The sequence below is a fragment of the Mesoplodon bidens genome, assembly GCF_964165515.1.
Source record: "Mesoplodon bidens genome assembly, chromosome: 2".
Lineage (NCBI taxonomy): Eukaryota > Metazoa > Chordata > Mammalia > Artiodactyla > Ziphiidae > Mesoplodon > Mesoplodon bidens.
Genome location: NC_138177.1, coordinates 149691683 through 149715816, shown reverse-complemented (window position 1 = coordinate 149715816; position 24134 = coordinate 149691683). Strand labels below are relative to the sequence as shown.

Below are 24134 nucleotides of genomic sequence, written 5' to 3'. Positions count from 1 at the left end.
TCATGCACTTGTGTATATAGACATGCTCTCCTGAAGACAGTGCTCAAATCAGGGTAAGAAGAGGGATAGAGATGGAAAGCTCCTGTGTCTGAGTCCAAAGACTATATAACGGACCTTCCTTACAGGGTTTGTGTGGCTGGGCTCAGCACCTGTCCAGGCAATCTTCTTGAGTGCCTGGGCTGGAAGGTAAGATTTTATAACCAGAACTCAGTTTGGGATTTCCCTGGGGCCAATGAGGTTCAGGGCTTGACCTGAGGAGAAGCTGGGAGAAGCTGGTTTGGGGAGAAGCCCCAAACCAGCTTCTCAAGGACAAGCCTCAGTGTACCCAGACACTGTCCCATAACTGCCCTGTCCAAGCTAGCACTTACCAGGTGTTTGCTGACAATCTGGGCTGATGAATGGACCAGTGATTCTTCCGGACAGATAACGGGTAGCAATTTGGACACCTTGAGGAAAGAGGTTTGGTCAATAAAGACAGACCAGAAAACACCTGAAAGCACCTTAAGTAGAACCCTGTGTCCAGCAGAGATGTGGGGAGTTTTCAGCCACAGCTTCCTGTCTGGATGAGGCAGGCTGATGCATTTCCCCTAGGACAGGGGAAGCAGCTTTTAGATAATCTTATCCTCAGTTTCCTAGCTGAGACTCTCCTCCCTGAAAGTAATGCCACCCCCCTCAGCTGGGAGGCTGTGAGACAAGCCTTTGAGATACCCAGGCAGCACTTGGGAGAGGAGGCCTAAAGAGAGCAAGGAGCTTCCTGAGGCCTGACCACAGTCATCCTAGGTTCCTGCTCACCTCCTGGACCACAGTGGTCATGCATGAGGTGAGGATGGGAGTAATGTTAGACAACTCCACAATCAGGACAGACCCTGAGAAGGCATCCATGTTCTTCACCAGGCAAAATAAAATGCTGAAGGGGAAATTCACACTATTCTCTTTCCAGTATGAGAAAACTGAAAATGTTATGGGTATGGAATGTTTTATCTCTGGACCCATTAGGAAGGCACAGATAGTGTGTCTATCTGTGATTCTCCAGCATGGGCAGAATGCTGGTCAGAGCACTGTGTGTGGTAGTAACACTAGCTGAGGGAGGCCTTGCTAGACTGGCTACAATGGAGATGTGAAGGCTAATCCCTCAGTTCCTATCCCTGGGATCTCTGCTATTACACTTCAGCCTAGGCCATTCAGGCCTGTCTGATGCACAGCCCCTGCTGACACTTCAGAGGATACTTCTCTGGCCTCAGGTTATCTGTAGACTTGCTTTCAGACCAGTCGGACAGACTCTAGTCATAGAATTGAAGAAAGAGAACTAAAAGTCAAATTAAGGAAGCTTTCTATACCTTTAACCCTAAATTGGGGCTAACTTTACCCAGGACTGCCCTGAGCAAACATGGGACTAGTTGTGGTTTCTCATAAACTCTCTAGCTTGGATTCCCTTGGATTTAACCAATCCAGGTTGAGGCCAGATTGAGGTCTGGGGCTGGGACCACATCTACCACATGGTGTGGGTCCTGAAGATTCTTGAGTCAGGTTTTCTTCAGGGATTCAATCCCAATCCCAGTGTTCCCTTCCTCCTGTGCCTGCTATACAATAAAGAGCTCCTGCACACACTCGGCCTCTCATTGTCCCCCTTTTTCACCCCTTGCCTTAACTAAAACCTGGCCTGCCTTTAGGGCACTGCTTCCCCTTCAATAGAAGCTACTCATTCTTCATATCTCACAAACCTCAGGATTAAAAGGGTGGATTGGCAAGACTCCTCATGCTCTAATGCTGTTTTCCAGACACTTCTCTCTCATGGGCATTCCTTCCTTGATGCTTTGCCATCTGGCTACTCTATACTCTGCTCCTTTGCCTCCTTAAGAAAGCTTCCTCTGTGTGCCTATGTTTACGTCATCACAGTAATGATTACACAGTATTTATCTGCTTGTTTATGAAGTGCTGTAGATATCCCCATGCTGAGCAGAACAGAAGAAAGCTGTTCAACCCACAGGCCAGAAGTTAAGCCTTCTTGGAGATCTTGGCCTTTCTTTGGAGCCACAGAGGCTCTGCCTCTATGGACCAGACCCCTCACTTCCCCTTTTGTTGTACTTGGGTACCCCAATGGTTTCTCCTGACATGCCAGGTCTTGTTCAACCTTTGGAATGAGAGGGATTCTGAACAAGTCACTGTGTATCTAATGAAGAAATAAGACAAAAGGCTCAGTCTGTTCCTGGGACAGGAACTCCCACGATTTCCCTTCTAAACCCATCCTCTCACCTGTCTGTTGGCTTCCATGTAGAGTCCTAGGGTGCTCACTCGAGAGCAGAGCCCCTCTTTCATGATGTGGACGTAACAGCGCACCTGTGACCTGGACAAATCTTCCCAGCTGTCTCCTTGACAGGCATTCCAGCAGGCGTCATAGGGAGCAAAGGTCAGCGTATTGGCTTCTTTTATAAAACTGTAAATATCTTCAAAACAAATACCCAAACCGAGCAAGTACATGAGAGACATGACAGAGAGGATACAGAATCAGTCAAGTTTTGAAAGAGGGTACAGCTCAAACCTCTTCCCTCGCAATGCACCCATGCAGCATGGACCCTGGGGGAATTCCACTAAAACCTGAAAGCCTAAATCAAATTAAAAGAGGCAATGTGCTTTCCTGTACATCTGAAATACTGTATGATATAAAAATGCTTAAAAAGAGGTCCTATAAAGCAAGTTTGACTGACAATCAAGCACTACTATGGAAAATAAAATAGATGACTCTTGTACACCATGGGGTAGCAGAAGCAACTGTCCAGGCTTTAGTGACCAGCCATGTTGGCTTTGTGCTGCTAGCCTCCATTATCATATCAGATAGTTGTGCTATGAGAGAAATAGCACAGGACTTGGGCTTCAGTTTTTCAACTCGTACAACAATCATTTGAAATCTTTTATTTTATGGTAAGAAAACTGGGGCTCAGAAGACTAAATAACCTGCCTTAGGTCATAGAGCTAATAAATGGCAGAGCAAAATTTCAAACCCAGGTCTGAGATGCTAAGCCCTGATATCTTAACCATCATGTTATACTGTCTCCATTTATTCCTTTGATAAGTACATTTTTTGGAACATCTACTATGAGCCCAGGACTGGGCCAGGGACCAGGCAAGGATATGAGAGCAAACAAGACTGACCTCGTCCCTACATCCTGGAAAGGTGATAGTCTGTTGGCTCTGGTTGGACTGTCATTATACAGCCCATCACCTTTCTTCCCTTGACAGGAGAGGCTGAGTTTAGTCAGGAGTGGGGCTCCCAGAGCCTAGAGAATAGGGGAACTGAGAAGTGGTGTGCAGAGTTCAAAGTCAAAAAGGTCTAGAGAGGAACACAGCCAAACCAGAGCTGTTAACCAGAGAATGGACCTGAGGCATGATTAGCCTGTCCCTGAAGAGCACAGTGACAGGATTTGCTTGAGCAAGCCCACCCAGAGCTCAGGGAGTGGCATCAGCTAGCCTGTCCTAACTGTTGGCTAGATGAAAACCTGCTGCCTTGAGACAGGCATCTTGGGCTGGGCTAAGTTGCCCAGCCATTCTTCCAAAGGTATTGTTACCCCTACCTTACTGCACCAACTCAAGCACTGACCTAAGGACTTCAGCTCCTTTTTCTTTAGATCCTCTTCTTTTTCCTCTTGTCCTTGTTGTGATGAAGCTGAGGAGAACTGTTTTCTTACTAAGTATGGAATCAGTTCACTCCGGATGGAAGTGATTGACCTAGGAAGAAAGAGTGGTCAAATATGAGAAATCTGACTATCTGGATCCAATCAGAATCAAAGACTGTGCATCCAAGGGAAAGCTAAATTCCTTCCTGTCATGCCACCTTGGGAGGATACAGATTAGAAATGACAAGGATTTGGCAGTTCTGGAGAAGCAGAGGATCTACATTCTCTATCAGCTTCAGGCTGGAGGTGGGAGGGTAGTGTACTGAGTCTGAGACGCCCTTTCCCTGATCTATGCAGAAAATAGTCTTTTACAAGACTTATCTACAAAGTGTGTGCCTGCATGTTTGTATGTGTGTGCACGTGTGTGTATCTTAACATGGTGCTTTGACTATTAACTGGCAATAACCCATGAGAAGGTAGAATGCTCTGGCCTTTTGAAAAAAAGTTATTTAAAAAAACATAAAACATTTTCTGTAAAGGTCTTGCATATTTTCTGTAAGATTAATCTTACAGAAGGAGTATCTTAGTTTTTTTGTTGTTATAAATGGTGCCTTTTAAATAATTATTTTCTTCTTCTTTTTGGTCAATACAAACTCAATTCACTGTATTTTGATCTTGTAGCCAATTGCCTTGATAAACAACCTTAATACTGATATTTTATCTGTAGATTCTGGCAATCATACCAACTATGTAAACAACAATTTTCTTTCTTCCTTTCTAATCCTTATTTTTCATTATCTTACCATATTGGCTAAGACCTCCAATATACTAACGCTGAATAGAAATACTAATAGTCATCCTTTTTTTTTTAACTTCATAACTCCATTCATTTTATTCACTTGACCGCTGTATGAACAGATACACCTGAAATTTAAGACAAGAGCTTATACAGAGACCTGTTCTTTTTATAGGCATTAGCTCAGAATATATGTGGTTAAGATGGCATAGAAAAAAGTTTAAATGTGAATTTAGGACTGAGTTAAGGAGGTGCATACTCAGTCTCATATCTGGACATGCTTCAGATACCTCCTTAATGTCTATCTCCAAGACTGAAATGACTCTGTACCTCTTTGAAGACAACAGACCATTTTATCATCTCTTCATTGATGACCAGGCCTTGACCATATGGAATATTGGTGACAAACTCTCCTACTTTAACCAGCAGCCCAAGACCAGCAGGAAAATTCACAGCACTCTGGATATCCTATCATGTTACACGGTTCTGTTTTTCATCTAAGGATATGTGGTCTCCAGCACTGTTGGTAAATTGGACTTTCCTCAAAAACGGATGCAGCTCCAGATGCCATCAGGTGATCAATGAGGGTCCTGCTTCTGGAGGGCATTTATCTTTCTTCACCATCTCTGCTTCAGATACCAGAGGAACTGCTCGCCTTTCAAATCATCAGATACAAATAGCGCCACCCAGGTCCAGCCAAAATGCAGCAATAACCACATCATTCCTTGAGCCAGGGAGCTGTCCGTAGTGGCCATCTGATAGAGCGATGGGAACTGGTCTTTAACACTCAGGATGGGATCAAAAGGACCATACGTGACCTGTGGGCTTCTGTAGAGCTCCAGAACTGTTCCAATCTCGGCTGAAAATGCCAATGCAGTTCCTGTAACAATGGCCACAGATTTTCTCTGTCCCTGGCAGTTGTAGTTAGGGAGAGTCTGATTTCCTCCAGAGAGCCAAAACAGGGCACTTCCCAAGGTCCTTTGGTCACTGGGAAAGGCATTGTAGAGGTTGAAACCCAAGGACAGATTGGGGAGCAGATGGGAGTCCTTATTGATTTCCTCGATGGCCAAGAGAAATGCCGGGACGTATTGGTAGTTCTTCCAAAACCACCTGGTCACACAGAAATCCACGGGTGAGGACAGGCGAAACTTGAGGCTGGTTTCAACTCAAACTTGAACTCCAGAGATAACTTGTCTTTAAGTTCATCCAGGGCTTTGAAGACTCTAAGACCTTAGAGCAGGGTTTCCAAACCCGGGCACCCAGAGCTAGGAGGAAACCGAGGCTCCAGGCCAACCAGTGGGGTGAGCCTGAGGCCCCAGGGCTGGAAACACGGCTCGCGGGAAAGGGGGAGGAATGCCGGAGCCTGTGATGGGGGTGCCCCAGACCCACACCCTTCCCTAGACTCCTACGGGAGCCCCGGGACTGCCCGCCGCTCAGAGTCCTGACCCTCGCACTGAGGCCTAACGTACCATGTGAACCCAGCCCCCCATGGAGAAAACTTTACATAGCACAGTGAGCCACCATGCGAGTCCTCCAGTCATCCTTACTTATTCTTGATTTTAAAGGGAATTCTTCTATTTTATCATTTACTGAACTTTTTTTTTTTGCGGTACATGGGCCTCTCACTGTTGTGGCCTCTCCCGTTGCGGAGCACAGGCTCCGGACGCGCAGGTTCAGCGGCCATGGCCCACGAGACCAGCCGCTCCGCGGCATGTGGGATCTTCCCAGACCGGGGCACGAACCCGCGTCCCCTGCATCGGCAGGCGGACTCTCAACCACTGCGCCACCAGGGAAGTCCCTATTTTATCATTTAGACTGATGATTGTTACAGTTTTTTTTCCCTATCATCAAAGCCACCATTTATTGACTGTCCTCTATGTGTAGATATTGGGCTTCATGCTTTATAGCTAATACCTGGCACACGTTATTGGTTTTATAAATACCCTTTATCAGGTTAAGGAACTTCTCTTTTATTCCTAACTTGCTAAGAGCTTTCATCAATTAATGGGTACTGACTTTTACTAAAAAAATTTTTTTCTTGCATCTATGGAGCTCACTTTTCTCCTTTATTCTGTTATGGTAATGGATTAAAACATTTTCTGACACTAACAGGTTGAATAACACTTTTCAAAGACTATATACACAATTTCTACTCTACACTCCCTCACAGTAGAGGAATTACAGGTGATTCTTCTATTTTTATGCAAATTATCAAATTTTACAACTTTAGGCTCTTCTTTAAGTTTCTTGCCTTTCATTTTCTCATAGCTTCTACGGTACTACTCTCCTAGTTTGATTCAGACTTCGCAAATTTAAAATTCATTCTGATGACTAAGTATTTCCTACACAGATTTCAACTTCCCTTCTACTTAAGAGTGAGCTCCCTCACATTGTAACAGTTGTATTTATTTACCAATGGCTATCAAAGAATTTCCACAACAAAGTTAGCTTCAATTTACTTTCATGAAATCAGATCAGTCTAGGACACCACTTACAGAAAGAAAATCAGACCAAAGATCAATGTGTAGAAGAACCTCCAGAAGGCAAAAACATTCCTGTACTATATCATTCAGATACAAGCAGTAAGCAACCTTGGTCAAGAGCTTCAGAGCTCTCTTTCATTTGGCCTCGTTGGGTCCCTGGAGGCATGGTGCTTCCTCATGGGTATTGAGCCAGGATGCTGGGTCTAAATGACCAAGAATCTGTAACGGGGAAGAAGGAACCTGATCCTTAGTACAGTGAGTATGCTTCTGATTCATACTTAGCAAAGGAAATGAAAGACTACCATATGATTTTTAGTTTTCTCTCTCATACTGTGATCTTGTTAGAATTTTAAATCACTAGTTAATTAATTTAGCATTTAATAAGACTGTAGTAATATGCCAGTCACTGTTCTGTGCCTTGGAAATATACTGTTTCTGCTCTCAAAGAATTCATAATCCAGTGGAAAGTAGCCTGATTATGAATTTAAGGAGAAGAGTAGGAGATGAGGTTGATTAAGGAGGCAATGGAGCCAGATCATGAAAGCCTTCTGTGGCAGTCTAGACAGTTTGGACTGAGACAAGCCAGTGGTTAGTTTTTAAGCAGGAAAGCGACATGATCAGTTTTATTTCTTAGGAAGGTAATTCTGATAACAGTGAAAATAGGCTTGGAATAAGGAGAATGAACACAGAGAGACCAGTTACAAGACTCTGAAAGATGAGATAATGTGGCCTGAGAGAGGGGTTAATGTATAAGCAGCCCTATAAACCTGACTGCTGCTTCATACTTCCCACCCTCTCTCTCAGCCCCTATTCAAAGAAGCTCTGCAGGCTGACACAGGACCACACAGATGGAGTGTAGGTAGGAAGGCAAGACAGAGGTGGAGGCTGAGGAGGGTAAGCAAAATTAGGAACCCTGGAGCTACACAGTTCATGGTTTTTGTCATTTTTAAAAGATCAAGTCAAACATCTTTGAAGAATTCTGTGTAAGCTGGAAGCTCTTGTATTGAATTTCAATGTGCTTTTTCTACTGATCCTTTGATGGAGATTAAAAATTTCCATATAAATTCAAAGAATGAAATAACACTCTTAGCTTTTTTCTCCCCTTTTAATGCTCCTAACCAGTGTGGGTAGCAAATGTTCCTTGGCCCCCTCTGGTGGAAAACAAGTCAGTTCCCTTTGAAGAAATGACAAAGCATGGACAGCTGGGGGATTCCGGAGCCATGATATTTACACTATAGGCCAAACAGAACTGTCACTGCAAGAGGCAAGCAAACAAGCCTTGGCACACAGCCCTTTTAGGCAGAACCCTTTAAGGAAACCAGACAAGGATCTGAGGAGAGGACCTGAAGCAGTCCTGCCAGGTCCCACCTGCCTCTGCTGGGGCTCAGCAATCAGGTCAATTCTCATAATGCGGTTGGCCTAGCAGCACAATGGAGGACAAAATTACTCTTCCTGCATTGTACTCAAACTAGACGTAGCTCAAAGCTGTGCCAAGAAGTGGGACAGGCCACTGTGACCCACTGTGAGCATCCTGACCTTGGGGCTGAAGACCAGCAGCTGGATCCACTGCTCTGGGCCTCGGCAACCTCACTTTCTCCCTTCCCTCTCATACACAGCCTTCCCAGAAACACCTGCCTCATGTCATAAAATTATAAGCTCCTAAGAAATAAGAAATCACAAAGGAGAACAACAGATTTGACTATCAGATGCAAACAAATAACTCCACCAAGTAAAAAAGACAAAATAATTGTTACATACAGGACAAAAGATTAATATTTTTAATAGGTAAATAGATATAAATGTTCAAAAATATATAAAAATATTTTAAAGAAATAAATATTAAAAAAAAGATGCAGGGCTTCCCTGGTGGTGCAGTGGTTGAGAGTCCGCCTGCCGATGCAGGGGACACGGGTTTGTGCCCCGGTCCGGGAAGATCCCACATGCCGCAGAGCGGCTGGGCCCATGGGCCATGGCCGCTGAGCCTGTGCGTCCGGAGCCTGTGCTCCACAACGGGAGAGGCCACAACAGTGAGAGGCCCGCGTACCACACACACACACACACACACACACAAATAAATAAATAAATAAAAATAAAAAAAAGATTCAATTTCTCTCACAAATTAGCAGATTTAAAATAATTCTCATTAGTGATAAGGGTGCTTCTCATACAATGTATAAACTGGTAAAATTTTTTTCTGGAAAGTAACTGGCAATACATAACAAAGGTCTTGAAGACATTCATATTATTTTATCCTATAATTCTATTTCTATAAATCTATCTTAAGGAAAATATATCATGCTCAATAAATATTTGCTGAATAAACAAAATAATTAGACAATAAAAAAGGATCTTTGAACAAAAAGGTATTCTTCTTAATGTTAAAAAATAGAGAACGACCAAATATCCAACAATGGAAGAACAATCAAACACATATATAATAGAATAGCATATAGGCAAAACTCTGATCATAAAGAATTTTTTAATGACACAGGAAAATGCTCATGAAATAATACTGAATAAAGAAAGCAGAAAGCAGAGAGGGCAGACAGCAGAAGCAAGAACTACAATCCTGCAGTCTGTGGAACAAAAACCATATTCACAGAAAGACAGACAAGATGAAAAGGCAGAGGGCTATGTACCAGATGAAGGAACAAGATAAAACCCCAGAAAAACAACTAAATGAAGTGGAGATAGGCAACCTTCCAGAAAAAGAATTCAGAATAATGATAGTGAAGATGATCCAGGACCTCGGAGAAAGAATGGAGGCAAAGATTGAGAAGATGCAAGAAATGTTTAACAAAGACCTAGAAGAATTAAAGAACAAACAAACAGAGATGAACAATACAATAACTGAAATGAAAAATACACTAGAAGGAATCAATAGCAGAATAACTGAGGCAGAAGAACGGATAAGTGACCTGGAAGACAGAATGGTGGAATTCACTACCGTGGAACAGAATAAAGAAAAAAGAATGAAAAGAAATGAAGACAGCCCAAGAGACCTCTGGGACAACATTAAGTGCAACAATATTTGCATTATAGGGGTCCCAGAAGGAGAAGAGAGAGAGAAAGGACCCAAGAAAATATTTGAAGAGATTATAGTCAAAAACTTCCCTAACACGGGAAAGGAAATAGCCACCCAAGTCCAGGAAGTGCAGAGAGTCCCAGGCAAGATAAACCCAAGGAGAAATACGCTGAGACACATAGTAATCAAATTGACAAAAATTAAAGACAAAGAAAAATTATTGAAAGCAACAAGGGAAAAACGACAAATAACATACAAGGGAACTCCCATAAGGTTAACAGCTAATTTCTCAGCAGAAACTCTACAAGCCAGAAGGGAGTGGCATGACATATTTAAAGTGATGAAAGGGAAGAACCTACAACCAAGATTACTCTACCTGGCAAGGATCTCATTCAGATTTGATGGAGAAATCAAAAGCTTTACTGACAAAGCAAAAGTTAAGAGAATTCAGTACCACCAAACCAGCTGTACAACAAATGCTAAAGGAACTTCTCTAAGTGGGAAACACAAGAGAAGAAAAGGACCTACAAAAACAAACCCAAAACAATTAAGAAAATGGTAGCAGGGACATACATACTGATAATTACCTTAAATGTGAATGGATTAAATGCTCCAACCAAAAGACACAGGCTTGCTGAATGGATACAAAAACAAGACCCATATATATGCTGTCTACAAGAGACCCACTTCGGACCTAGGGACACATACACACTGAAAGTGAGGGGATGGAAAAAGATACTCCATGCAAACGGAAATCAAAGAAAGCTGGAGTAGAATACTCATATCAGATAAAATAGACTTTAAAATAAAGAATGTTACAAGAGACAAGGAAGGACACTACATAATGATCAAGGATCAATCCAAGAAGAAGGTATAACAATTATAAATATATATGCACCCAACACAGGAGCACCTCAATACATAAGGCAAATGCTAACAGCTATGAAAGAGGAAATCAACAGTAACACAGTAATAGTGGGGGACTTGAACACCTCGCTTACACCAATGGACAGATCATCCAGACAGAAAATTAGTACGGAAACACAAGCTTTAAATGACACAAGAGACCAGATAGATTTAGTTGATATTTATAGGACATTCCATCCAAAAACAGCAGATTACACTTTTTTCTCAAGTGCGCATGGAACATTCTCCAGGATAGATCACATCTTGGGTCACAAATCAAGCCTCAGTAAATTTAAGAAAATTGAAATCATATCAAGCATCTTTTCTGACCACAATGCTATGAGATTAGAAATGAATTACACGGAAAAAAACATAAAAAACACAAACACATGGAGGCTAACCAATACGTTACTAAATAACCAAGAGATCACTGAAGAAATCAAAGAGGAAATCAAAAAATACCTAGAGACAAATGACAACGAAAACATGACGATCCAGAACCTATGGGATGCAGCAAAAGCAGTTCTAAGAGGGAAGTTTATAGCAATGCAATCCTACCTCAAGAAACAAGAAAGATCTCAAATAAACAATCTAACCTTACACCTAAAGGAACCAGAGAAAGAAGAACAAACAAAACCCAAAGTTAGTAGAAGGCAAGAAATCATAAAGATCAGAGCAGAAATAAATGAAAAAGAAATGTAGGAAACAATAGCAAAGATCAATAAAACTAAAAGCTGTTTCTTTGAGAAGATAAACAAAATTGATAAACCATTAGCCAGACTCATCAAGAAAAAGAGGGAGAGGACTCAGATCAATAAAATTAGAAATGAAAAAGGAGAAGTTACAACAGACACTGCAGAAATACAAAGCATCCTAAGAGGCTACTACAAGCAACTATATGCCAATAAAATGGACAACCTGGAAGAAATGGACAAATTCTTAGAAAGGTATAACCTTCCAAGACTGAATCGGGAAGAAATAGAAAATACGAACACACCAATCACAATTAGTGAAATTGAAACTGTGATTAAAAATCTTCCAACAAACGAAAGTCCAGGACCAGAATGCTTCACAGGTGAATTCTATCAAACATTTAGAGAAGAGCTAACACCAATCCTTCTCAAACTCTTCCAAAAAACTGCAGAGGAAGGAACACTCCCAAACTCATTCTATGAGGCCACCATCACTCTGATACCAAAACCAGACAAAAATACTACAAAAAAAAGAAAATTACAGACCAATATCACTGATGAATATAGATGCAAAAATCCTCAACAAAATTCTAGCAAACAGAATCCAACATTGCTTTAAAAGGATCATACACCATGATCAAGTGGGATTTATCCCAGGGATGCAAGGATTCTTCAATATACACAAATCAATCAGTGTGATACACCATATAAACAAATTGAAGAAGAAAAACTATATGATCATCTCAATAGATGCAGAAAAAGCTTTTAACAAAATTCAACACCGATTTATGATAAAAACTCTCCAGAAAGTGGGCATAGAGGGAACCTACCTCAACATAATAAAGGCCGTATATGACAAACCCACAGCAAACATCATTCTCAATGGTGAAAAACTTAAAACATTTCCTCTAAGATCAGGAACAAGACAAGAATGTCCACTCTCGCCACTATTATTCAACATAGTTTTGGAAATCCTAGGCACAGCAAACAGAGAAGGAAAAGAACTAAAAGGAATACAAATTGGAAAAGAAGTAAACCTGTCACTGTTTGCAGATGACATGACAGTATACATAGAGAATCCTAAAGGTGCCACCAGAAAAGTACTAGAGCTAATCAATGCATTTGGTAAAGTCGCAGGATACAAAATTAATGCACAGAAGTCTCTTGAATTCCTATACACTAATGATGAAAAAACTGAAAGAGAAATTGAGGAAACATTTCCATTTACCACTGCAACAAAAAGAATAAAATACCTAGGAATAAACCTACCTAGGGAGACAAAAGACCTGTGTGTATAAAACTATAAGACACTGATGAAAGAAATTAAAGGTGATACCAACAGATGGAGAGATATACCATGTTCTTGGATTGGAAGAATCAATATTGTGAAAATGACTATACTACCCAAAGCAATCTACAGATTCAATGCAATCCCTATCAAATTACCAATGGCATTTTTTACAGAACTGGAACAAAAAAATCTTAAAATCTGTATGGAGACACAAAAAACCCCAAACAGCCAAAGCAGTCTTGAAGGAAAAAAAGAGCTGGAGGCATCAGACTCCCTGACTTCAGAGTATACTACAAAGCTACAGTAATCAAGACAATATGGTACTGGCACAAAAACAGAAATATAGATCAATGGAATAGGATAGAAAGCCCAGAGATAAACCCATGCACCTATGGTCAACTAATCTATGACAAAGGAGGCAAGGATATACAATGGAGAAAAGACAGTCTCTTCAATAAGTGGTGCTGGGAAAACTGGACAGCTACATGTAAAAGAATGAAATTAGAACACTCCTTAACACCATACACAAAAATAAACTCAAAATGGATTAGAGACCTAAATGTAAGACCGGACACCATAAAACTCTTAGAAGAAAACATAGGAAGAACACTCTTTGACATAAATCACAGCAAGATCTTTTTTGATCCACCTCATAGAGTAATGGAAATAAAAACAAAAATAAACAAATGGGACCTAATGAGTCTTAAAAGCTTTTGCACAGCAAAGGAAACCATAAACAAGACGAAAAGACAACCTTCAGAATGGGAGAAAGTATTTGCAAACGAATCAATGGACAAAGGATTAATATCCGAAATACATAAACAGCTCATGCAGCTCAATATTAAAAAAACAAACAACCCAATCAAAAACTGGGCGGAAGACCTACATAGACATTTCTCTAAAGAAGACATACAGATAGCCAAGAAGCACATGAAAAGCTGCTCAACATCACTAATTTTTAGAGAAATGCAAATCAAAACTGCAGTGAGGTATCACCTCACACCAGTTAGAATGGGCATCATCAGAAAATCTACAAACAACAAATGCCAGAGAGGGTGTGGAGAAAAGGGAACCCTCTTGCACTGTTGGTGGGAATGTAAATTGATACAGACACTATGGAGAACCGTATGGAGGTCCCTTAAAAAAGAAAAATAGAATTACCATATAACCCAGCAATCCCACCACTGGGCATATACCCTGAGAAAACCGTAATTCAAAGACACATGCACCCCAGTGTTCACTGCAGCACTATTTACAATAGCCAGGTCATGGAAGCAACCTAAATGTCGATCGACAGATGAATGGATAAAGAAGATGTGGTACATATATACAATGGAATATTACTCAGCCATAAAAAGGAACGAAATTGGGTCATTTGTAGAGACATGGATGGATCTAGAGACTGTCATACAGAGTGAAGTAAGTCAGAAAGAGAAAAACAAATATCGTATATTAATGCAGATATGTGGAACCTAGAAAAATGGTACAGATGAACCAGTTTGCAGGGCAGAAATAAGAGACACAGATGTAGAGAACAAACGTATGGACACCAAGAGAGGAAAGTGACTCGTGGGGGTGGGGATGGTGGTGTGATGAATTGAGAGACTGGGATTTACATGTATACACTAATATGTATAAAATGGATAAGTAATAAGAACCTGCTGTATAAAAAAATAAAATTCAAAAATTCAAAAAAAAAAAAGAAAGCAGAAAGCAGTTATTTCTACAGCACAATTTGAAGTGTGTATATGTATATATAAAAATAAATAAAATGATGGAAAGAAATACACTAAAATGTTCACAATTATCTCACAGTAGTAGAATTATGGGTAGTATTTTAAAAATATTTTTTTAATCTTCCAAATTCCACAGTCATAGGCCATTCTTCCCTTACTTTCTGTGGCATCACTCTCTTGATCTGTTCCTATTTCTGATACCTCTTTCTCTGTTTCCCCTGAAATACCTGGTGTTTCTCAGGATTGTTCTTTTTGCCTGTATTTTTCTCATGCTATTCGTCTCCCTGAGATAGATCACTTGGTGGCTTCTTTGCAGCTCATTCCCAAATGTAGACCCATAGCCAAGACCTCTCTTCTTTAGTTTAGTCTCACATTTTCAACTGCCTGATGGACTCTGCCACCATTTAGATGACCCATAGGTACCTTAAACACAATGTCTAAAACTGAACCCATCATCTTTCTCCCAAACATACTTCCCGCCCCAACCCCAAACACTGATTACCTTGCTTAGTGATATGGAGATTCATTTAGTCACCCAAGCCAGATATGTGGTAATCATCTTGACTCCTCCTCCTTCCTCCACTCCTCATATACAGCCAGTCACCAAACACTGCTGATTTTTATCCGCCAAATCTTTCAAAACTGTCAACTCTCCACCTCTACCGCTACTGCCTAGTATAAGCCACTGTCATTTGCCTGGATTCATTCAGCTGCTTTTAATTGGTTTCTCTTCCTCCAGTCTTACCTCTTGAAATCTATCCTTTATATTACAGACAGAACACCCTTTCTAAAGCACAATCTGAACATGTCTCTTTTTCCTTCAGTCCACCCTCTGTGTTGCAGGCACAGTGATTTTTCTAAAGTATAAATCTGGTCTTATCTTCTTAAATTTATTTAATGCTCAAGATAGTGGTTACTGGGCTTCCCTGGTGGCGCAGTGGTTGAGAGTCCGCCTGCCGATGCAGGGGACGCGGGCTCGTGCCCCGGTCCGGGAAGATCCCACATGCCGCGGAGCGGCTGGGCCCGTGAGCCGTGGCCACTGGGCCTGCGCGTCCGGAGCCTGTGCTCCGCAGCAGGAGAGGCCACAACAGTGAGAGGCCCGTGTACCGCAAAAAAAAAAAAAAAAAAAAAGATAGTGGTTACTTTTGTGTGTTGGGGGGATAGTTGCTTGAAGGGAGCGTCTGGAAACTGGGTAATGTTCTATTTTTTGACTTGAATAGTAGTTACAAGGGAGTGTTAACTTTGTGAAAATTTATGGAGCCATAAGACTGCTCTCAAATATCATCTCTCCTTGGAAGGCTTTCATAACACTTGTAGGTTTCCGTACTCTCAGAGCAAAGACAATTATATGTATTTTTTTAACATCTTTATTAGAATATAATTGCTTTACAATGGTGTGTCAGTTTCTGCTTTATAACAAAGTGAATCAGTTATATATATACATATGTTCCCATATCCCTTCCCTCTTGCATCTCCCTCCCTCCCACCCTCCCTATCCCACCCCTCTAGGTGGTCACAAAGCACCAAGCTGATCTCCCTGTGCTATGCGGCTGCTTCCCACTAGCTATCTATTTTACATTTGGTAGTGTATACATGTCCATGCCACTCTCTCACTTTGTCCCAGCTTACCCTTCCCCCTCCCCGTATCCTCAAGTCCATTCTCTAGTAGGTCTGTATGTATTGTTTTTGAATCCATATCAATTGCGAGTTCCATGCTAGGAAATTAATACACATATCTCAAATTCTTACAGCAATCCTCATGGTAGGTATTATGGTCCTCATTTTATAAGTGAGGAAATCAAGGCTTAGAAAGGTTAGTTATCTTGCTTAAGGTTAACACAGCTTTTATAACTGGGAGAGTGGAAACTTACTCCACATCTATCTCAAAGCCTATGACTCTCTCCACTATACTATATTAACTAGTATCCCATGTTTTCTGCAACCACAGCACTTTCTACAGGATTTAAAATTTTCTGCTTACTGTCTCTCTACCAGTAAACATTTAGTCAGTGCTAAATAAATAGTTATTTGAATAAACGAATGAGTGACTGTGTGCATGATTGAGTGTAATCCCTCTAGGCCAGACAGCTGGCAATAATTTTTCCTTCGGATTTTTGGAGATAGGAAGCAGAGCTTTCCTGATTTGGAAATGTAATGAACTCTAAATACGTTTCTGTATTATTAATATTACTAACATTAAAAATCCAACGTTTGAAAAAACACATGTTTTAGTTTAATTCTGCTTAAATCTGTTATTTTTAGCATTTTGCCTTGATCTGTGATCAGGTCCTCCTCGTGGCTTTAAGTTTTCAGGGGAAGTCTAAAAATTATGTCCACGGCAAATGGAAAAATTTAGCTACTTTTGCATTCTGGCTTTTCTGTCTTTGTAAGCAAATCAAAAGAGACTTAAAATTCTCTAAATGTCTTCCATTTCAAGTCAGTCTTTCAAAATATTAGTTAGCAAAGAGGTAGAACAGAAAACCTACTTTTATAGGGCCTGGAACTCAAGTCTGCAGAGGAGAATACTAAGGGCTTGGGTTTTCTTGCCTCTTCTCTCAGCAGAGCTGTAATTGGGAAGAAAAGGTGATTGCTGCGTTAACCCTATGCTTTATTTTCAGTTTTTTTTTTTCCTTCAAAGAAAACAGATATAATCTGGAAGAGTAAACAGGGAATTGTTTTAGATTAAAAGGTACTGACTTTAGAATCAAGTATTTGGTATACAGTATTCTGTGATATCCTTTTCCCCTTTTTAACAAAAATACTAAAAGCTTCTATAAGAATAAATTTTCAGTGTTGGTGCATATGTCTTGAGAAAGAAAAACAGGTTCATATCCTACAGGCTGGAGAGACTGCTTAGGCTTACAGCAATTCAACTAACATTTTATTCATTTGAATTTATTCACTGAGTACCCAAAATGTGCCAGGCATATTCTAGACAGTGGGGATATGACAGTGAAACAAAACAGGTAAATCCATGCCTTCATATGAAGTTGATGGTTTGGCTGCCTTTATATTTACTGAGCATCTACTGTGTGTCACAAGATGAATCAGAGTTGGTTTTTGTCCTCAAGGGGTTCAAAAAAGTAGAAAAAACAGACATGCAAATTCAGTTTAATAGGATGCATGTAATAATTGAAGATTATACAAGATCAGAAGAGAGAATGATCTCATGCCTAATGGAGATAAGCACAGAATACTATGGTAGCACAGAGCAAGGTATTCTAAGGGGGTGAAGGGAAAAAAAATTGAGAAAAAACTTCCTAAAGGAGTAATATCTAGGTAAGCTTTAATGGATATTTAAGAACTTGTCAGAGAAGGAAGAAAGAAGGCAAGCATACCAGTTAAGCATTATACTTATAGGGAAATTATTTTTAAATCCTCACCAAACTAAATACATCTTTTCTTCTGGCTTTAGACTTTCTGGTTCCATATGATTCTTCTTCCTAGGAGTGCTTTAATTATAAATATTATGCTAGTTTAAAAGTCTTCTTTAAAAAGGTTATCTTTCCTACCATAATCTGGCCCATGGTCGCCTATGATAGCTTAGGCAAGGCTCAGCTGGGGGGCTTATATTTAAGTTAACTATAAGTCAATACAATGTGTTGCTAGGCCTTTGTCCCTTTTTCAGCAGCAAGTTATTTCCAGAACTCCCAGAGATCAAAATGAGTGTAACCAAGAAGTCCAGAGGAGACTACCCTAGTTTAATCTTGGTAGCATCTACATCTTCAGATGTCAGTACACAGCTACCACATAATAGCTCTGGTTAGAAGGTTATGTAAACCACCAATTCTTAGCTTAATTTTGTTCTGTTATTTAAGTAAAGGATACTTCATGCAATCTCTAGGACATCTAAGGACAAGAAACCAAGTAGAGCTAAGTCATGGATGCTTGAACTGAACCTTGGTTCCTGCCTATCTCCCATGGTCTCTCATCTCTGTTTCTTTTCTCTGCTTTCCTACGCCGACTCACGGGTTTCTAGCCAGTCTATAATGTCATCTTGCGTGTGGCTTTAATTACCACCCTGATTCTGACCTTGTAACATGGTTGCCTATCCCCAATTCCTGACTTTAGTTTGTGGGGCCCATCTGTACTCCTCTGCATCCCTGTGTAGCTAAGACTAGGAAGCTGTGACTACTCTCTTATCCCCCCAGGTATGTGTGTAAGTGTGTGTGTCTGTAACACAGAGACATCTGAGATACGTGGTAGATGTTGCTAGCAATCAATTCACCAACAGTGGCTGATTTTGTCGGGGTGCTGACTGTATGACATTGAGCAAATGACTTTAAGCCTCATTTCCCTCTTCTATAAATATGAAGATAATACCTAAATGAGAGAACTATTTTAAGGACTGAATGAAGTGTGAAAAGTACCCAGAATAGTATCTGGTACATGGTTGGTGCTCTGAAGGCCAAACCCTAAGACTGTATGTCCTACACAGATGGATTGGGTTCAAACACTACAAGAGGTTAATTATAACTTTGGGTTTTTCTGAACAGGAAGGAAGTATTCAGCTTTAATTCTTCCTTTTAAGAAGATTAATTTCCTCTAGGTCTCTTAAACAGCTAGCAGGTCTAGCAGGTTAGGAAAAGGGAGAGAAAGACAATGTTTTCTGGGTTTCTGTGGTAAAGGAAACCAGGACTAATTCTGGTATGAACTGCCTGTCTCTCCGGGCTTCAGCTCAGAGAGCCAGCATATTGCTTCAGTTCTCTACAGGACTACTCTCCTTTTGGAGCAACTCCTGCTAAGCCAAACAAAAAGTTCCTAAGAGGCCAGCTTCCTTAGGCTTAGATCAGATAACACTGTAAAAGAGGAGAAACTTTTAGCTCACCACTCAGCATCAAGAGCATCACAGTGACAATACTCAGTCTAAGCTCTGCTCTGGCTCTGGACATAAAATCCAAGACATTTTTTTTTTTTTTTTTTTTTTTTGCGGTACGCGGGCCTCTCACTGTTTTGGCCTCTCCCGTTGCGGAGCACAGGCTCCGGACGCACAGGCTCAGCGGCCATGGCTCACGGGTCCAGCTGCTCCGCGGCATGTGGGATCTTCCCAGACTGGGGCACGAACCCACGTCCCCTGCATCGGCAGGTGGACTCCCAACCACTGCACCACCAGGGAAGCCCAATCCAAGACATTTTTGAATTAAAATTTTCAAGACAGTCTTTGGAACATCCATCTGTCATACTGCATTCAGAAATGGATAAAAAGACCTTCTAAAGCATATATATGTATATCTTCTTATTTCTTTAAAACAAAAAATAGATTACACTGAAAATACACGCTAATACTGCAACTTGCTTTTTTTAGTAAATATATCTTGGAAATCTTTCCTTTATCACCACACAGAGTTATACTTCATTCTTTTTAACAGTTGCACAATAATATAATTAATTACCCTGTTTAAATTGTTATAACTTTTCCCTGTTATGAAGGATGTTGCAAAGAACATTTTGCAATGAATATTTCCATACTCTTAAGTAAATATTTCTGTGGGATAGATTCTTCGGGGAGGAAGTGCTTAGTCAAACAGTATATAATTTTAAGTTTTGATAGGTATCATCAACTACCCTACAAAAAGTTTATGTAAAACAGTGTAAGAAAATTTCCCCACAGCTTTACTAGCTTCATCACAAAATTTAAAAACCTTTGCCATACAATAAAGACAGTATTCTAAAACTGTTTAACATGCATTTTTATTTATAAGAGTAGGCATCTTTTCATATGTGTACTAGCTTTTTCTATGAACCAACTACCTATAACTTTTACCCATTTTTCTCTCGAGTCATTAGTCTCTTCCTTATTGATTTTAAAGTGCTCTTTGTAATGTGAGGAAACTAGTGTTTGGGCTATCCTGGTATTGCAAATATCCCCTCCCCCCACTTTTGTTGTTTACTTTTACACTATGTTTATTCGGTTTTGTTTTCCCCCCACAATACAGAATTTAAAAACTTGTTATTAGTCAAACTTACCAATCCTCTTTTTTAAATGGCTTCTAAGATTTATTTGATACTTAGAAAGCTTGAGTTAGTTCTAAGATCACATACTGATGAAGCTAAGTGCCTTAATGCACATGTAGACTAGCAGACATTCAGCAAAAGATATCAGCATCCAAGCCAAACAGTGGCATCCCTTAGGAAACTCCTGCTTCATCCTTATTACCCCAGGCACTACTCCTGGGCCCATGCATTACTTCAACTGGTAAATGTTGGGACGTGGTAATGCTAGTCACCAAATAATGATGCAGTCAGATTTGCAATTTAGAAAGTCCTCTGGTAGTTTTGTGGAGGATGGATTAAAAGGGGAGAGCCTGGAGGCAGAAGACTACCAAGGAGAATGCTATATTAAGCCAGTTGAGAAATGATGGACTGTTAGCTAAAAATCAATATTGAGATACATTACCTTATTAATTTCTGCCCAGTTTTAGTGATGGATTTTGCCACTAAAGTTAATCTGAACCACTGATGTTAGTTCAGCTCAAAAACCATTCAATCCCTCCCTCCCTCCCACTGCTGCTGGAACATCTTCCAGCCGTCATGACACTCCTGCTGCCTGAGGTGCCCTTTTCCCATTTATTAAGCCTGGGGATCTCTGGATTTTTTTTTTTTTTTTCCTCTTGTTTCATAATGTAATTTTCTCAAGGTTACAGAGACAATGGCCTATAAGACTTTGTATTCATCTTGGTATCCTCAGCCCCCAACACAGCAGTTAGAATATATTTAGGTATATATTAAATGTCTGTTGCTTTGAATTTTTTTTTTTTTTTTTTTTGCGGTACGCGGGCCTCTCCCTGTTGTGGCCTCTCCCGTTGTGGAGCACAGGCTCCGGACGCACAGGCTCAGTGGCCATGGCTCACGGGCCTAGCCGCTCCGCAGTACGTGGGATCTTCCCAGACCGGGGCACGAACCCGTGTCCCCTGTATCGGCAGGTGGACTCTCAACCACTGTGCCACCAGGGAAGCCCCTGTTGCTTTGAATTTTAAAAAATTGTGGTAAGTCCAATTCATTTTTTAAACTCTTAAAATCAATTTTTTTGGTAAATTTAACTTACATATAATAAAATGTACCTACTTTAAACATACAGTTCAATGAGTTTTGTCAAATGTATACTACTGTAATCACTACTGCAAATCAAGATATAGAGTACTTCCATCATTCCCCCCAAATTCCCTTGTGCTTCTAGTATACTATTATGCAACTCTACTATACTCTCATACTACTTAGCACATTTTATTGTAATAATTTAACCTGTCCCTCTCTCTCTAAACTGTGAGCAACTTGAAGGCAGAAACTCCATCTTTTTATCTTTAGCATCTAGCAACACAGTAGGTGATCAATTAAAAGTTCTTACTATGCACCAACTACTGCTCTAAGCTCTTTACAAGTATTTTTCACAACCACCATGTGTCAGGTACAATGTGTCCCAGATGAGGAAAGTGGGGTACAGAAAGGTAGACACCTGTCCAGGGTCACAAAGCTCACTTACTAAACTTCTCTTGTCAAAGACAGTATAAGTTTTCTTTTCTCCACAGCTTTCCCTATAGCTTTTCTACGTCAACTGCAGAAATACTCGTCTCTTCTCTAACTATTGATGTACAAAATTACTTCTGCTGTCTAAACTGTCACCACATCTCCTTTCCTTCCATTCACCAAGCATATACTGAATGCCTTACCAATCCAGGTAGGTATCTAGTGTCAAGGAATTTGGGTGGAAGACATTAACATGTAGACAACTAGAAAAATATACAGGGCAGAATGTTAATTTTCATAGGTGAAACAAAGGATTGCTAAAGCAGTCCTTCCTTGAAGCTATGTCTCCTAGGTTTACTTTTTCCTTTCCATCCCTAAAGGAGTCCTCATAGTCAGATTACTATAAATGCCTCTTACTTACCTTGAAAGAGTCTCTTTCCCATTCGGAATAGTCTATGTTCCCCTGCCAGGTTGAATCGTTGCTCATTCCATATGGGACTATTCTGTTTAAAGACCTGTAACTCCCTGCTCAGCTGTTAAGGCCTTGTACACACTGCTCCCACCAACCTGTTCAATCCCATCTCTCAAAGCTTTGAGACATAACCTCCACTATTCCAGCCAGGAATAAAGAACCTCCCTCAAGTACCATTCTAATTTGTCCTGCTGTGCCTTTATACTTTTCCTAATTCTATATTGAAATTTACCAATTTTCAATATAATGCCTTTAACCCCAACAACTCGAAGAGGTAAAGGGTAGATGGGGCGAACAAGAGATGAGGGTCTCTTTAACAGACCTTGAGATGGGGAGGTAGTGGAGCTGAGGCTCTGTATAATTCTTTATCACAGCAAGCTCTGGGAAAGCCCCATTTGGCAGAGCTTCTGGGCTGGAGCCACAGAATCACCAAATTTAGGCTTGTCCTCAAGGAACACCACTGTACTACACTTGTCAGGTGTGGGAGCTGCTAACTGGTGGTGGCCAAATGAGCTACAGCAGCCAGGATGAGGCTAGCTTTGTTGCAAAACAGTCTGCATAGCCAGACACCAAAAGCTACAATCCCATTTGGTAGTGTTAAGGAAGTACTGTTAGATTTTTTTTTTGAAGTGTGATAGTAATATTGAGGTATTTGTTTATGTTTTAGGGATATATACTGAAATATTTATATATAATTACAACTGAAATAATTACAGACGAAATTATATCATAATGACTTGCTTTAAAATAATCCGGTGTGACACTAGCAAGATTGGCGGTAGCAAATATAAAAAAAGATTGGCCATGAATTGGTGACTATTGAAGCTGTGTGATGGATACATGGGAGTTCATTACATCACTTTCTCTACTTTTGTATTTGTGTGAAATTTTCCATAGGAAAATAATTTTTTAAAAAGTCATGATCTCTACCACTATTGTATCCCCTCTCAGCATGTCAAGGGCAGGACCTATTTCACAGGACTTCATTTTCATTTGGGCATAAAAAATAAACCCTTTAGGGACTTCCCTGGTGGCGCAGTGGCTAAGACTCTGCGCTCCCAATGCAGGGGGCCCGGGTTCCATCCCTGGTCAGGGAACTAGATCCCACATGCATGCCGCAACTAAGAGTTCACGTGCCACAACTAAGGAGCCTTCCTGCCACAACTAAGGAGTGGGTGAGCTGCAACTAAGGAGCCCATGAGCTGAAACTAAGACCCAGAGCAACCAAATAAATACAAAATAAATAAATAAATAATAAACCTTTAATGGCAAAGAGTTAACTTCATTTTTATAGTATGGATAGCCTACACTGGTATGTGGAAAACGGGTCCTGGATCACTCTAATCCTGGTAGCAATTTCCTTGCTATTTAAAAAGCAAAGTCTCTACAATCCACTGTGGAGCTAAGGCTGTAAGTTCCATGAGGGCAGGGTCCATGTCTGCTTATTCACCATGGATCCCACAGCTGATCTAGCACAATGCCTGCCTCCTAACAGGTGCTTAATAAATATGTGTTGATTGAATGAAAAACAGAATAATAAATCAGAGGGGAGCAGGGCAATACTGTCCTGGTGGAAAAAACAGAGAAACAATAATCCCTGGGAAAGCTTTCTAGGAGTCCAGATAATTTGTTTCACCATTGGCTCTACATGGGCCTTT

General features: G+C 40.6%; 1 protein-coding gene across 2 annotated transcripts in view; it reads right to left on the bottom strand.

Annotated features, from left to right (window-relative positions):
- The window catches only part of EIF2B3 (eukaryotic translation initiation factor 2B subunit gamma), a 150382-nt gene that overhangs the window by 24358 nt on the left and 101890 nt on the right, over positions 1–24134 (bottom strand). For both annotated transcript variants that reach the window (XM_081225806.1, XM_081225807.1), the window contains exons 7-9: positions 3596–3723; positions 2254–2444; positions 369–446 (exon numbers count right to left, since the gene is read on the bottom strand). In XM_081225806.1, the coding sequence (XP_081081932.1) occupies positions 369–446; positions 2254–2444; positions 3596–3723 (397 nt within the window). The remainder of the gene's footprint in view (positions 1–368; positions 447–2253; positions 2445–3595; positions 3724–24134) is intronic.